The following is a 15,793-nucleotide window of genomic DNA, read 5'->3' on the forward strand; positions in this document are numbered from 1 at the left end:
TCTCTACACACAAACCTGAATCAACACGGCAAAAGAGGACGACACATTTGGATAGCGAGAGTCTTGTGACCACAGGAGCAATCAAATCAATTCACTTTCTAGGCTCAGAGCCCCAAAGAGAACAGTTAACAAACGCTGGAAACTGCATCTAACCTGTGTCTTAAGTCAATTCACTGAATACCATAAGAGCAGTGCAGATGATACCACGTTCACGTACCTACAGATCTCTGCCTGTAGTATCGATATATAGGCACAACATTCCCATGTCACAGTACAATATTTAAAAATACATCATAAAGAAACACAATATAAATCATTTTTGGAAACACTGCAATCTTACTGGATGACCAAGTTCCTTGAGTTTATTCTTTAATGAAAATATTTTCTGATCCTGATCAGCCAACAGCACCAAGAGATCATCTTGTTCTTTTTTAGAGTCTGCAATGTCCACCTCAAGCTTGTTTTTCTCATTTTGTAAAATGGCAATGGTACTGTTAGACGAATCCAGCTGCTCTTTAATAGCAGTTCTTTCCTCAGACAGAGCTTTAATTTCATTCTAGGAAAAGAAAGGTGAAAATCACTAATCTAAAATTAGTATTCACTCTCCTAGGGTTTTAACAAATATGTTCCTTCTTTGATAAATTGCTGCGCTTGTCTAGTCTGAAGAATTTGGGGTTAGGGGTTGGGGGAACAGGAGGTTTAAAACACACACACACACACACACACACACACACACTCATCTAGTAACATGAGAATTTATGTTAGGCTATACATCAAAGATGGTTACTGTGAAAAATAGAGTTTAAGAACCAAAAATAGTATCAATTACCTATTCCTCAAAAAAATCCTACCATTTCAGATAATCAGAGGAATAAATAAAGACACAAAACATTTTATAGCAGAAGCCTGGTTAGCCATCAGAATTAGAATTCAAGTTTAAAAATAAAATTCTATCCAACTTCACACATACAATTAAATGGAAAAGAAAAATAGCTTCAAGTAAAATCAATGGTTTAAAAATAAAATAATTTGACCACAATCCAAAAGGCAAAAATCATATATTATCTTCCTTTTTCCATGTTTTAATTCCTACCTTTTATTTTTATTACTGTTACCTCATTACTTTCTTCATGTTATCTATTTTGATTTCTCTGTCACACAAAAGGCTGGCAGGATTTAATATGCCTGTGTTCCTCAGCCTATGGAAAACCTACAGGTGGCTTGTGTATTAGCCAAATCTATACTCCTCGTTTCTTACTGTGATTAAAGATTGATAAGCAAACTTAACTATCTTTTACTCTTACTAAAATCTGTTTTTACTTTCAAAGTACATTCATATACATTCTTATTTTATATATTTAATACCACTATTTGAAATGGCATTTAAAAGTTTTCATTTGTGGGACTTCCCTGGTGGCACAGTGGTTAAGAATCTGCCTGCCAATGCAGGGGACACGGGTTTGATCCCTAGTCTGGGAAGATCCCACATGCCGTGGAGCAACTAAGCCAGTGTGCCACAACTACTGAGCCTGAGCTCTATAGCCTGCGAACCACAACTACTGAGCCCGTGTGCTGCAACTACTGAAGCCCATGTGCCTAGAGCCCGTGCTCCGCAACAAGAGAAGCCACCGCAATGAGAAGCCTGTGCACTGCAACGAAGAGCAGCCCCCGCTCACTGCAACTAGAGAAAGCCTGCGCGCAGCAACGAAGCCCAACACAGCCAAAACAAACAAAACAAAACAAAAACCCTTCACTTGTGCCACCTTTAGTCATCCAAATAGGAATGGACGTATTGTGAGATAAAATTACACTCCATTAACTTTCTTCATAAATCTAAGAATTTGAGAAATTAAGTGAAATAAAATCAAATTTCCGGAGTTCATTTCATATAATATGCAATGAATAAAAGTTTCACCAAAACCAACCTTTAATTCTTTAGTTTCTTGTAATAATGCAGATAGTCTTCCTTCTACATCAGTAGTTTTTGTAGCTATTACAGTTTCACTCTCTCCTGGTACAGGAACTGATTTTGCCTGAAAGTAGAAATTGGAAAAAAAGATGTTTCTTTACAGTTACAATCAAAACGAGATTCCAAAGATGATTTAATTTCCTAGCTATTTGGAAATTTTCTTTCCAATAACAGAAAGTCTAATTCTTCATGTATTTACCCACAGTAAAGTGCTTTCCCTGCATAGATAAGTCGCCCCTTCAGTGGAGCAGGAGGCTGAGTCAGGAGTGGCGTGGCATCAGCTCTCATCAGAGTATGAGGAAGGCTGGGGTAAGCAAATACCTCAAGCTGTGGAAGGGGCTTTGGAACTGGCAGAGGCTAAAAGAATTTTGAGGTTCATGTTAGACAAAGCCTAAATTAGCTTGAAGAGACTGTTGATGGAAATATGGACATTAAAGGTGATTCTAGTAAGGGCTCATAAAGCTTTCTATAGAGAAAGCTTCTATGGTCTTAGAGAAAACACATATCATCATGAACAGAATGTTGGTAGAAGTATGGATGTTCCAGGTTTTGGTGAGCTCTCAGAGATGAGGAACATGCTACTGGAAAGTGGAGGAAAGGTGATCCTTGTTATATATAATGTGGCAAAGAACTTAGCTGGATTGTGTTCGAGTGTTGTGAAAAGCAGAACTTGCGAGTGATGAACTACTGAGCTGAGGAAACCTCTAGCCAAAGCACTGAAGGTGTGGCTGGTCTCTCCTTGCCGCTTACAGTGAAATGTGAGAGGACAGAGGTCAACTGAAGGAGGAGCTGTTAAGAAAAGGGAATCAGAGCTTGAAGATTCAGAAGACTCTCAGCCTATCCCTATTGCAATAAATGACAAAGCACGTTCTAGTGAAACATCAAGGGTGTGGCTGGACAGCCATTTGTGAGGTGGTTACTCGTGTGACACATGGACACAATCAACCATCTCTGTAGAAGCTGGAATAGAGACGTGGTTCCCCAGGAGGGATCCAGGAGGACCCTGCTTGATGGCTTGGAACCCTGTGAATTGCATGGGTCACCAACAAGGTTTCTGACAATTTTATACCAGCAGAAAACCTGCCGGGTTAGACTGAAGGAGACAAAGATGGGGTGAAATATAAAATACCAACAAAATGAACCGTAAGTAACTGATTAAACTGACCTGGTGAGTCTGACTATAATATGGCTGTCCTCATGGCCAAGAAGCCTATGTGACTGGAACTCTGGCCAATGGATAACCTGAATGGAAGGTGCTATCTGACCAATCTGCTTCTTTTCCATAGTGGCTGATAAATAACCTTTCAACCTTGTGTTTACTACCTTTGAGAACAAAACAATAATTAACTTACAAATGCTTCTGTTTTCTGTAACAGCTCCTGCTTTTCTGTCTGTAGTTTGGTGATCTCCGAAGACTGTGAGTTTAACTGAGACTTCAATGTTGCCAGTTCCTAAGAGACAAAAATAGTTAAGTTGTAACATTAAATAGCATTAATTTCATCAAGGAAATGTCTATTTACAGGAAGAAATAAAAAATTATTTCCTTTCTTGGCCCTTCTCTCTAAAATCACAACTTCCAAGTTTTAAAATTTAAGTGGAAGAACTATTCTTGAACTTGGTGGGTTCAATATGGAGAATTAAATGTGTAGATTAAACATGTTCACCTCTGCTTCCTTGCGAGATCCAATGTAAAAAATTATAAAGGGAGGGAGGAAGGGAAAGAGAAAGGAAGGTGGGAAGGAGGTAGGGAGAGAGGGACAGAGGAAGGGTGGGCAGGAGGGAGAAACCCACAAGGACAGAGAGTAAGAGAAGAGAAAAGAGCAATAAATTGGGGAATTTCAGAAAGCAAACGACAGTGGCAACTGACTCAGCACACGTGAGAGAGCTGAAACGTAGGCTGACCTTTTAGAAAGCCATGCTGCTACCTGACTTACAATGCATAACTACCAAAGGGCCTGGGATGTTTTGGAAAGTGTGAGTAAAAATGGAGTCAAAAACAGCAGGGTTGGTTGAAAGCCGGTTTAGGAATAGACCACCAAATCCCTGTCCTAATCTCATGCATCAGGTAACTTTTCCTTTTCTCCTGGTGGAAGATTAAAGGTATATTATTTGAAAAGGGCAAAATAGGATGGTTTTAGACTAGGGGGCCACCAAACATAGATGAAAGCATTAGACTGCCCTAGCAGTCCAGTGGTTAAGACTCCACGCTCCCAATGCAGGGGGGCACAGGTTCGAGCTCTGGTTGGGGAACTAAGATCCTGCATGCCACACAGTGTGGCAAAAAAAAAAAAAAAAAAGGTACTGTAGTGAAAGTGGCAGAATTAATTGAAAGTTTATATATTATAGATGTTGAAATTTCCAAACTTCTTGCTCTCTCCCTCCCCCCCAGAAAAAGTACAGGAAAATAAAGCAATCGTAACAGTGGTTTTCCACTAGGGGCTATCTTCCCCCAAGATATCTGGCAGTGTCTGGAGATATTGTGGTAAGTAGTGGGATGCTGTCATGTAAAAAGCTTTTTTATTCTCTTAAAACTTTCTATCATGTACATACATGCCTTTTCTTTGATTGCTTTTTTTCGGTTATCAAAATGAGTCATGTAAACATGGAAATTATGAACCTTTTTGGTCTTCTTTTTATACCATATTTTACTACATATTATAAAAAACAAAACTGTCATTTAAAATATATCTTTGGGGCACTTCCCTGCTGGTGCAGTGGGTAAGACTCTGCGATCCCAATGCAGGGGGCCCAGGTTTGATCCCTGGTCAGGGAACTAGATCCCACATGCATGCCGCAACTAAGGAGCCCGCATACCACAACTAAGGAGCCCATGTGCCGCAACGAAGGAGCCCGTGTGCCACACTAAGACCTGGCGCAACCAAATAAATAAATAAATAAATAAAATTTAAAATATATCTTTGGGAAACACAAAAAGTAAAAATTTTTACTTGGGATTTACAAACTAAGGGTATATATTAATAACTTAATTCCCTTTAATTTTAATATAGTTCTAGAATTAATTAAATCAAAATAGATATTACTCTTCCTCACAAGAATGAAACATTATGGACACATATTGGAGAGTTGTAAATCGTTAATGACAAATTATTATTATTATTTTTAAATAATATAATTTAAGTAGATTGTAGAATCTACTCTGGGGTACAAAGACACTATCAAAATAAGACATTTTGTTTCTCTCTGTCTGGTCATTCCCATCAGATCAGACATGTCAGTGGGTGAGGACCAGCTGGCTACTGGAGGGAAAAGGAAGTTAGTCCTAGCTTGGCCAGGCTGTTCACTTCTTTCTTTAGTATCACTTTTTTTTTTTAAAGAAACATATATTCCTTTCATAAGAAAGGAAGGAAGGAAGGGAGGATGGAAGGAAGAAAAGGCTTATTTGCTTTTCTAAACAATATAAATTACTATAGCAGAAAAAGTTTATTTTGCTTTTTAGCTAGAGTCATCTAATTGAGATAGACACAAGTTTACTTCCTGTTTTTCCCTTTTCCAATTCTAAAAACCAACATTTTTCTGGATAGAATGACTTAAATGCCCAATACATTTAATCAACCAGTTATCATGAAAATTAGGCATAAGAATTTATATCTTCATATTTGTGGCTTATAAATATATTTAAAGTTTCCTTGTTAGTTTACTGATAATCTATAAATAATCTGGGTAAGATGCTGAGATCTGTTAAAAAGAACATCACTGAAAAATAAAAACACAATATAAAGCAAAATACCATTACTGTATAATTAAAACAGTTTCTGGATTTTCAAATGGCTGTCTTCACTATCAAATTTTGCTTACACCTGACAAAGCAGTTCTAGATTAATGGAACTGCAGTGCTGTTATGCTATTATAATTAAAACAAGATAAAACAGAGCTTGGATCAAGCTGAAAAATGACCTGTTTTAATTCTGCAATTTGTTCAGAATCTCTTGCTGAAGCTGTTGCTGAAGACTGTTCATTTGTGCCAGGTGATGGTTGGGACGATTTCTACAAAGAGCACAGAAATAAACTATGAAATAAATTCAGTTTAAAGAGACAGAAAAAAACCAAAACTGTACACATATAAGCTATGACTGGTATACGTTTACCAAAAAATTTCACCTTGACATTTTAAATTTTATACCCAAAATAACATTTCAACATAGCACATATTGTCTACAAATTTTCCATAGCTAATAAATTTATACTCATACCAAGTAATTTATTAAATCTAGGCACTTAACTGAGGTCATACGAAGAAAGAGCATAAAAGCAGGTATTTATTGAGTGATTTCCATGTATTAAAAGAACCTTATACAGGGCTTCTCTGGTGGCACAATGGTTAAGAATCTGCCTGCCAATGCAGGGGACATGGGTTTGAGCCCTGGTCCAGGAAGATCCCACATGCCGTGGAGCAACTAAGCCCGTGTGCCACAACTACTGATCCTGCACTCTAAAGTCCACGAGCCACAACTACTGAGCCCGTGTGCCACAACTACTGAAGCCCATGCGCCTAGAGCCCGTGCTCTGCGACAAGAGAAGCCACTGCAATGAGAAGCCTGCGCACCACAGTGAAGAGTAGCCCCTGCTCGCCGCAACCAGAGAAAGCCCACGCACAGCAACAAAGACCCAACGTAGCCGAAAGTAAAAAAATAGAGATTTTTAAAGAAATTAATAAAATCTACCTTTAAAAAAAAATCAGTGAAAGAGCTTTTAACAGAGCATCTCATTTAATTCTCACAGCAATGAGACAGATATCACCACCACCGTTTTATAGCTCAGGAAACAAATTTAAAGAGGTTAACTAAGTTGCTCAAATTCAGTTAGCTAGGAAGCACTGAAGCTTTAGACAGTCTGACACCAGAGCTCATATTCTAAAACCTTAATATGATACTGTAGCTTAAGGGATCCATAAAAATAAACAAGCTGGATAATGAGAATTATTCTTGACTTCCTGTTTAAAAAATGTCAACATTCACTTACCAAATTTTCAATGAAAGAGTCCTTTTCAGCCAGTTGGCTTTGTAAAAGTTCCTGATTACTTTTTAATTCTTCTATCTCTTCTCGCAACCTACCAACTTCTTCTGGCTGAATACCATTCATCTGAGCCCCATCACTGTAAGAAACTTGATGCTGATTGTCTTTTCCTATTAGACAGGCATAAAATTTGAAAAGCTAGCACGAAACTTTTCATTTTTTGAATTGACGATTCAAGTATAAAATAAATACATACTTTCCTTAATAATTACTTTGGTAGGATTTTTGTAAGCACATTTCATCTTTGCAAAATAGTGTTTTGTTTTGTTTTGTTTTGCTTTCCAGCCACGCCGTAGGTGCGGCATGTAGGATTTTAGTTCCCTGACCAGGGATCCCAATGCCCCCTACGTTGGGAGCATGGAGTCTTAACCACTGGACTGCCAGGGAAGTTCCGAAAAATAGTGTATTGATAAAAATAATGAACTGATATTTTCAGGGTTTCTGGGAAGAAAAATAGCATAGTCTTAAGACTAAACTGCATGGTTTAGTGATCTAAGATTAAGAATTACAGTAGTTTACCTATTACACTGTTGGTGGGAATGTAAATTGATATAGCCACTATGGAGAACAGTATGGAGGTTCCTTAAAAAACTAAAAATAGAACTACCATACGACCCAGCAATCCCACTACTGGGCATATACACTGAGAAAACCATAATTCAAAAAGAGTCATGTACCAAAATGTTCACTGCAGATCTATTTACAATAACCAGGACATGGAAGCAACCTAAGTGTCCATCAACAGATGAATGGATGAAGAAGATGTGGCACATATATACAATGGAATATTACTCAGCCATAAAAAGAAACAAAATTGAGTTATTTGTAGTGAGGTGGATGGACCTAGAGTCTGTCATACAGAGTGAAGTAAGTCAGAAAAAGAAAAACAAATACCGTATGCTAACACATATATATGGAATCTAAAAAAGGTCATGAAGAACCTAGGGGCAAGACGGGAATAAAGACACAGACCTACTAGAGAATGGACTTGAGGACACGGGGAGGGGGAAGGGTAAACTGGGACAAAGTAAGAGAGTGGCATGGACATATATACACTACCAAACGTAAAATAGATAGCTAGTGGGAAGCAGCCGCATAGCACAGGGAGATCAGCTCAGTGCTTTGTGACCACCTAGAGGGGTGGGATAGGGAGGGTGGGAGAGAGACCCAAGAGGGAGGAGATATGGGGATATATGTATATGTATAACTGATTCACTTTGTTATAAAGCAGAAACTAATACACCATTGTAAAGCAGTTATACTCCAATAAAGATGTTTAAAAAAAAAAAGAATTACAGTAGTTGAAATTCCAATTCTGTCAATTAATATAAGGGAAAATGAAATCCTTTAAAGATTCTTCACAGGGCACTTCCCTGGTGGTCCAGGGGCTAATACCCTGCGCTCCCATTGCAGGGGGCCCAGGTTCGACCCCTGGTCAGGGAACTAGATCCCACATGTCACAACTAAGAGTTCACATGCTGTAGCTAAAGATCCCACATGCAGCAACTAAGACCCGGTGCGGCCAAATAAATAAATAAATATTTTTTTAAAAACTTCACAAAGGAATAGCTTTCTATATGGACTAAAAGAACTGACAAATTATTGTCATAAATAGAGGAAGTAAAAGATATTTTCTTCTGAAAATTTTGGTCACCTTCATATAAATAAAATTAACTATATTTCTACGTAGCTAGCATTCCAATCATAAGCAGTATAGAATGAGACTATTTACAAGCATTTGAGTTCCTAGCATGTGCCAGGCACTGAACTAGAATTTTATATATATTATTTCATTTAATTCTCAGATGACACAGGTGCTACTATCAGCTCTGTTTTGCAGATAAGAAAATGGAAAGGTTAGACCAGTCAACAGGCTGGCTCAACTGGCTAGACATTAGAATCACCTGGGGAGCCTGAAATTAATAATCACTGATGCCTGGAGCCAACCCCCAACTAATTAAATTAGAAACCTCAGTGGGGTTTCAGTATTGGTATTAAAAAAATAAAAATCTCAGGGGATCTTAATGTATAGGTAGCTAAGGTTGAGAATCAATGGATCAGATTATCAAACACAGAGCAGAGAGCCTGGACTTCAAACTCTGACTTACATGTTTGTCACAGTGATTAATTTAAGGTTACAGAAAGACTAGTCCACAAGAATAATCTGTCTGACTTTGTCCAGCTCCTGGGGACACTACAGCAGGAATGGCTAGATACACTTACCTAGCTGTACTTTAAGAAGATTATACTGATCCTTGTGTTGCTGAATCTGAGATACTTGCTGTGTGACAGCTGTCTGGAGCTGTTCGTTTTGACATTTTAACGTAGAAATCTGCTGCTTCAATTCCTCAAGTTGCAGATCCTGTGAACCAAAACATAATTGAAGTGTTTTAAATTCAGACTAGTTAGCATTAAGAGGATGAACAAATTAAAAATCAGAGATTATTTTGGGTGAGGATGTTAAACTACTCAATATTTCCAAAAGCATTCAATAAATAAGCAATAACACATTAATATATGCACCAAGGCCAATTAACATGCAGCAGAACTGTAAGATTTCAAGGCCCCATTATATGGCACATCTGCAATCTCACTGTAATTTTGGTTTGGGGGTTGGGGGAGGTCAGTTTTTTTTTAAAGGAATTCCTTTATTTTTATTATTTATTTATTTATTTATTTATTTTTGGCTGTGTTGGGTCTTCGTTTCTGTGCAAGGGCTTTCTCTAGTTGCGGCAAGCAGGGGCCACTCTTCATCGCGGTGCGGCGAGCCTCTCACTATCGCGGCCTCTCCCGTTGCGGAGCACAAGCTCCAGACGCGCAGGCTCAGTAGTTGTGGCTCACGGGCCCAGCTGCTCCTTGGCATGTGGGATCTTCCCAGACCAGGGCTCGAACCCGTGTCCCCTGCATTAGCAGGCAGATTCTCAACCACTGCGCCACCAGGGAAGCCCGGAGGTCAGTTTTAAAAACTTCATTTTATGGTCCATCAAACTATTTAAGATATTTATACCAAATTATTTAAGAAGCTTAGTATATGTATATATATGTATGACCTCTGTTACTTTTAACATTAAAAGACAATCATATAACAGAACATTTAGAATTCTGAAAAAAAGGTTTCATCTCTTATCACCCTAGTGTAACTAGTTAGAATTTAATCTATGCCTTCATTTTCTTCTAATTCTTTCCAACCCAGGTTTTTTAAACTTGTCATAATCCGTCCACATACATTTTGTAACCTTTAATTTGCTTACTATTCAATCAAAATTTCCCAATATTAATCAGTAGATGCAATGTAATTTATACTCAAAAGCAACATTGAGGTTGCTCTCCATTTTTCTAAATGATAATATCATTACAATAAATATTTTAGTCCATATAACTGTTCTGAATTTTGGAGAATTTCCTTAGGATGCATTATCAAATGTAATTCACAGTTTATATAAACATTTTACAGCTCTCGATGTTTGTTGCCTAATTGCCAAATGGCATTCTAAGTGATGAGAATATTTAAAATTAACATTTCTAAAGAAAAGTGATTATAGTAATTGTGTCAAATCACTCTTTTCTTCTTCCAAATCAACCATATTTATCAGCTCCAAGTGCAGGCTATAATATCACATTCCAAGTATTTATTTCCCATTGCTCTAAAAATTACATTTTACCATCTGGAAATGACTCCAAATTTGTACTAAGACAGACGAAAAATCCTAATAACCATGGGTAGTGTAATGATTCAAATTTGGATCATTCAAAGATGATTCTAATTTACTAATGTGCTTATAAACTGAAAAGCTCAGACTGAACGCTAAATACACCACTAGTACATTTTTATTCTTTCTGAGAATTTCATTCTCAACAATACAGATTGTGGGGAAGAGAAGAACACATAGGCAGCTCTCATTTAGAAGGCTCTACACAAAAGCTCTTACTAGCCACACCTGCCTCAAGCGGTCACAACCAGCAGGGGGTGGAGGGCAGGGCAGGGAAGTGGTAGCAGCCTGCCCCACATGAGATGCCCCCGTGTACTGTTTTCATGACTCTGGAATTTTAACACCATAATTCTGCAGCACTTTCTAGGATTCCATTCCAATAACGGTATATATACCACAGTGAGGAATTAAATGAGAGAAGAAAACCAAGAAACATCGCGAAGGAATGTAACGGAAGGTTTAAGGTGCTCAACACTGCGCAAGTGTGGGGTTCATCGGTATCCTGCAAAGGAAATGTCAGCTGATGATTTTGCAAATGTAGTTTCAACTTAACTCATCATGACGCACTCTAGTAAATCAGCTCCCTCTTGTTCTATCTAATTTAATGTCATCTATTCGGGTGTGCAAGACAGAGATCTAAGGATCGTATCTGACCCTTTCTAACCCCTCGTCCCCACGTCCGATCACTACCAAGTCCTGTCAGTTTTATCTTCTTTGGTTTCCACATTTCTCAGGACTGTCCCCTCTACACCACACAGTGTGAGCTTTAGAGTCCCAGTAACACACATGTATTTGAATTCTGTTCCACCAAGCACTGAGTGACCTTGGACAAGTTTAAATTCTCTAACTCTCTGATTCCTCATTTATTCTGAACTGCAGATGTCAGCTACTTTGTAGGGATGTTGTGAAAAGTAAATGAGATGGCGTTTAACTGTATTTGGTGAGCACCTAGAACACAGTACACAAAACAGAAGCCGCTATCATCATCGTCAACTGTCAGTTTCCCAATTTCCACCCACCACCACCACCTCCTCCTTGGGCTCCCTCCCTCTAGCCTTGCCTCTCAAATTCTCCTTCATACAGCCAACGAGTGTTCTGTGTCCATGCCAGTAACACCTCTCGTCCCTCTCTCTGCTTCTGCCTAGCTTACTCATAGTTATCCTTTTAGGACTCAGCTTCTCTGTATTCTCCAAGCTCCTGCTCCTACCTAGCTAAATTAGGTGCCTCTCAGTGCTGCCACATACTTTCGATTACCTTTACCACTAGACTTGCTTAGCACATACTAAGCTCTCAGTCTGTTGAATACTCGGATGCTTTTGAATTATTTAGGAAAACGATGAGTTTTACTTTGTGTATCCTCTTGCATTTGGAAATGCCGAGAGAAATTCCTCCCTAAAGTAGAGAAGTATCTATACTTTTAGTATAACAGAGATTGTATACGATTTATCAGTACGTACTTGCTCTCGAATCATATTTTTGTAGTGAGTCACAATACTGTCGTGCTGCTCTAGTGTTTTCTTCACCTCTTCTTCTTTTTTATCTTCTTCACTGGACTTATAAATAGCCTTGGTTATCACACCTGTAAAAGAAGACTTATTTAAAATACTGTTTTATTATTAAGACTTAGTCAGTAAAAACATATGGCCTAACTGCATGAGAGATAAGAAATCATCTTTCCAATCTTACTGAATGCCAAAAGTCCTTAAATGGGCCACAGACCAAGAGCCAGGAAAAAAAGTACTTTTAGGCTTATCATATAATCTGCATGTCTCCAGAATATACATATACAGTATAATCCTAGGCACTACTTTCTAATGAATATCAAGATAAACTTTGTTGTCTTACCTTCAAGTTCTTTTACCAGCTTTGTAAACTCATGATCAAATATCATGTATTCTGGACTGGGGAAGTTCGGCTGGGGTTTCTGAGATGCTCTGGAATACAACTCATGTTTGCTAATAAATCCTAGTTTCTCTATGAAATTCTCTTTGCCAATCCTCTTCTCTATCAGTTGTTTTAGTTTCTCTCTACAGAGATAAGCATATTGAGATGCTTAAAAAAAAAAAGTCATCACAAAACATAAAAGCTTGGTCTACATTACACTTTGGCAGAAAAAATTTATCATTATCTCTTGATGACATTAGCAAGTCATTTTCCCCTGGCATTTTCCCCTTACTTACTTCATATAGCTCTCAAGTGAGTTATCATTGAAGTAAATCGAAATGCCCAACAGAAGAGCACATAAGCCTTGGACCAACTGTTCTTCCTCTCCAAGATTTTCTGCAATTTGTCCTGTAAGCTGAAATCTTTGTTAAGAAAAACTAATGGTTCATAATATCCAGAGTACTTTGTTTTACAATTTGAATTTGACATGTATTTCATGTAAGAGTTTCTACAAAAATTTCTATACACAGTCCGAGCAAACATAAAACAATGGTACATGTACACACACACACACACACACACACACACACACACACACACACACACACAGCTTAAGTAAGCATCAGTGTCACCTTAACAGTTTAAAAAGTTGCAACATAGATAAAGAGGATTCAAATATTTGGGGCATGGAGCTAACTCTAATTGAGAAGAAGAAATAGAAAAGATAAAAAAGGTAAATACTTACATGTATCTTACTAAAACATAAAGGATACAAAGGGAACATTGGCTGAATTGTGAAGAAAATGTGTTACTGCAATGGGGCAGTTGCTAAGCCAGGTACAAAGCAACATTAGTAATCCAACTCTTGTCTGTATTTTGCTTCCCTGCAATAAACAAGGTGGCAGAAATCTTGTTTTATTTTTTTCAGACTTAAAGTTGCCCTAAGATCCCTCCCCATCTGCATAAAAAGATATTTAACATCTTATAAAAGATGTGTCAGGAATCTGGATTTTAAAAATTGAACAAGAGAATGCATTCTTGTGTACTCTCTGGGCTGCACTTCCCAAAATAAACAGAGAGCAGAAATTAGACTTGATCCACGCTCATAAGCATATACCAGGTTATCTAAAATAATATTAATGGAAAATCTGATATGCTAAGGAAGAAATATATGATGTGGATGCTTAAAAAATTTTATCAGTCCTAAAACACTTTACAAATACATAAATTTGCTGGCAAATTTATGATGTTTCAACAGGAATTTTAAAAACAATTTTCTCATAAGGGGACAAATTCTACCTCCTTCAAAAAACATCAAGAAAAATACAAAGAAATAATCTCCTGAATTATTTAGTCAAATTTCATTAACGAATATATTTCTCTAACAAGAAAGTAAATAAACCATGTTACAAACCCCCTGAGAAATGCCAAATAATGAGAAATCACAAACTTAATGAAGGAGAAAAAGATTTATTTAAACTAGCTAAGTGCCTCAAACCACTAACTATACTGCTGCCAAGTATGTTAAACAATACTGAAAACTAGCATGTCCATCAACATTACAGTTTCCTAAATTTTAATACAACACATTTGTATCTCTTATATGAGATATTCTCTTAGCTCATAATATTGCCATTGCCCACATTATATTACATAACCTGTACTTTTGTTTAAGAAAAACAAAACTTGCTTGAAACAAAATAATGGAAATTAGCACAGTAATGCATCGCTCTGGGAGTAATTTCAGAAAATATCCAAAATGCAATTATTCAAAAATCTAGACAAGGAATGTATTTAAAGTAACCATTACTGTGTTTTGAAAAATTTCTATCACTCAGCCAGACAGTTCTAATTTCATGAATCTTGATGTCAGTATCTTGGCCTTTCCATAATCTTTTTTCAAGTATATTTAATAATTAAACAAATTCAAATTAGACCTCTTCAAATGATTTGCCAAGTAAGCATTAATCAGCATGAATTTAGTTTTTACATAAGGCATTATTTTTACTTTTTCCTTGCCTTTATGTCATTACTGTCCACAATATATTTTCATGTTACCCAAGTACACTGAAGTTTAAAAATATACAGTTATTCTCAACTGACTATGTGCCACAGAGAATTTACAACTAATTACTCAAGTTATAAATGTGAATGTTTTGTTGATTTCCCCTGGTTATACATAAAAAATTAATTACTGGAATACCATTTGCAGGTACCAAATATACTGACATTGTATATACAAGGGCATTCTACCAAATCACTGGCTGATGTCTGAGTAAAGAAAAATGGAATTAGATTCAATTTTGAAAAGTAGGTCCTTTGGGGTCTAACTGAAGGTTAAGAAGAGCACAGTCAAACATAACTAGTTAGAACCAGGCAGAAGATAGAATGGAACACCCTGTTCACTACAGCAACAAAAGAAGATAAAGTACTCAGGAATGAGCCTAATCAAAACTGTATAAAACCTAAATGAGGAAAGTTTAAAAACACTTCTAAAGAGCACAAAAGCAGACACCAATCAACAGAAAGACACATGTTCTTAGAGAGAACGACTCAAGATCATGAAGATACTGACTCTACATTAATTTGTAAAATTAATGTGATCCAAATAAAAATATCAACAGGTTTTCTTTTTTTTTTCTGGAACGAAACAACCTGGTTTTCAAGTTCAAATGGAAAAATAAACAAGCAAGAATAACTAGAGAAACTGTAAAAAAATGAAAGAGAGCAATGAGGTGATACTACCCCATGAACAGACAGAAATCAAGGAGAACAGAAAATCCAGAAATGATCCAGCTACAAATGGAAATTTAGTATGTGAAAAAGACAGAATATAACTATCAGTGGTTACAGACAGACTTCAAAGATGTTGGCAAAACTAGAGAGCAGTTTAAAAGAGCAGAGGATCCATATCTCACACAATTCAGAGAGAAAGAGAACAAAGATTTAAATGCAAGAATGAAACCAGAAAGTATGGGATGGAAATACTGGCAAATTCCTTAACATCTTGAAGTGGCGAAAGCCTAAGTATGACTTAAAATGTAGAAGCGATAAAATAAAAGTCTGATACCAAAAAAAAAAAAAAAAAAAAAAAAAATCCAAAACAAAACACCAAGATCCTATCAGGAAAAATATATTTGTAACTTATCACAGGCAAGGGTTAAGTTCCTTAATATGAGTTCCTATAAAGAAGAAA

General features: G+C 37.0%; 1 protein-coding gene and 1 long non-coding RNA gene across 4 annotated transcripts in view; one reads left to right on the forward strand and one right to left on the reverse strand.

The window, feature by feature from the left end:
* Nucleotides 1–15,793, forward strand: part of LOC309627978 — a 48,850-nt gene that overhangs the window by 29,842 nt on the left and 3,215 nt on the right. The window lies entirely within an intron of this gene.
* Nucleotides 1–15,793, reverse strand: part of USO1 (USO1 vesicle transport factor) — an 88,735-nt gene that overhangs the window by 1,041 nt on the left and 71,901 nt on the right. For all 3 annotated transcript variants that reach the window (XM_082390126.1, XM_082390127.1, XM_082390128.1), the window contains 10 exons: nucleotides 13,371–13,481; nucleotides 12,894–13,012; nucleotides 12,559–12,740; nucleotides 12,171–12,292; nucleotides 9,227–9,365; nucleotides 6,950–7,113; nucleotides 5,885–5,974; nucleotides 3,322–3,420; nucleotides 1,926–2,033; nucleotides 341–556 (listed from right to left, as the gene is read on the reverse strand). In XM_082390126.1, coding sequence (XP_082246252.1) covers nucleotides 341–556; nucleotides 1,926–2,033; nucleotides 3,322–3,420; nucleotides 5,885–5,974; nucleotides 6,950–7,113; nucleotides 9,227–9,365; nucleotides 12,171–12,292; nucleotides 12,559–12,740; nucleotides 12,894–13,012; nucleotides 13,371–13,481 — 1,350 coding nt within the window. The remainder of the gene's footprint in view (nucleotides 1–340; nucleotides 557–1,925; nucleotides 2,034–3,321; nucleotides 3,421–5,884; nucleotides 5,975–6,949; nucleotides 7,114–9,226; nucleotides 9,366–12,170; nucleotides 12,293–12,558; nucleotides 12,741–12,893; nucleotides 13,013–13,370; nucleotides 13,482–15,793) is intronic.

The sequence above is a fragment of the Balaenoptera borealis genome (genome assembly GCF_965194805.1).
Source record: "Balaenoptera borealis genome assembly, chromosome: 4".
NCBI lineage: Eukaryota > Metazoa > Chordata > Mammalia > Artiodactyla > Balaenopteridae > Balaenoptera > Balaenoptera borealis.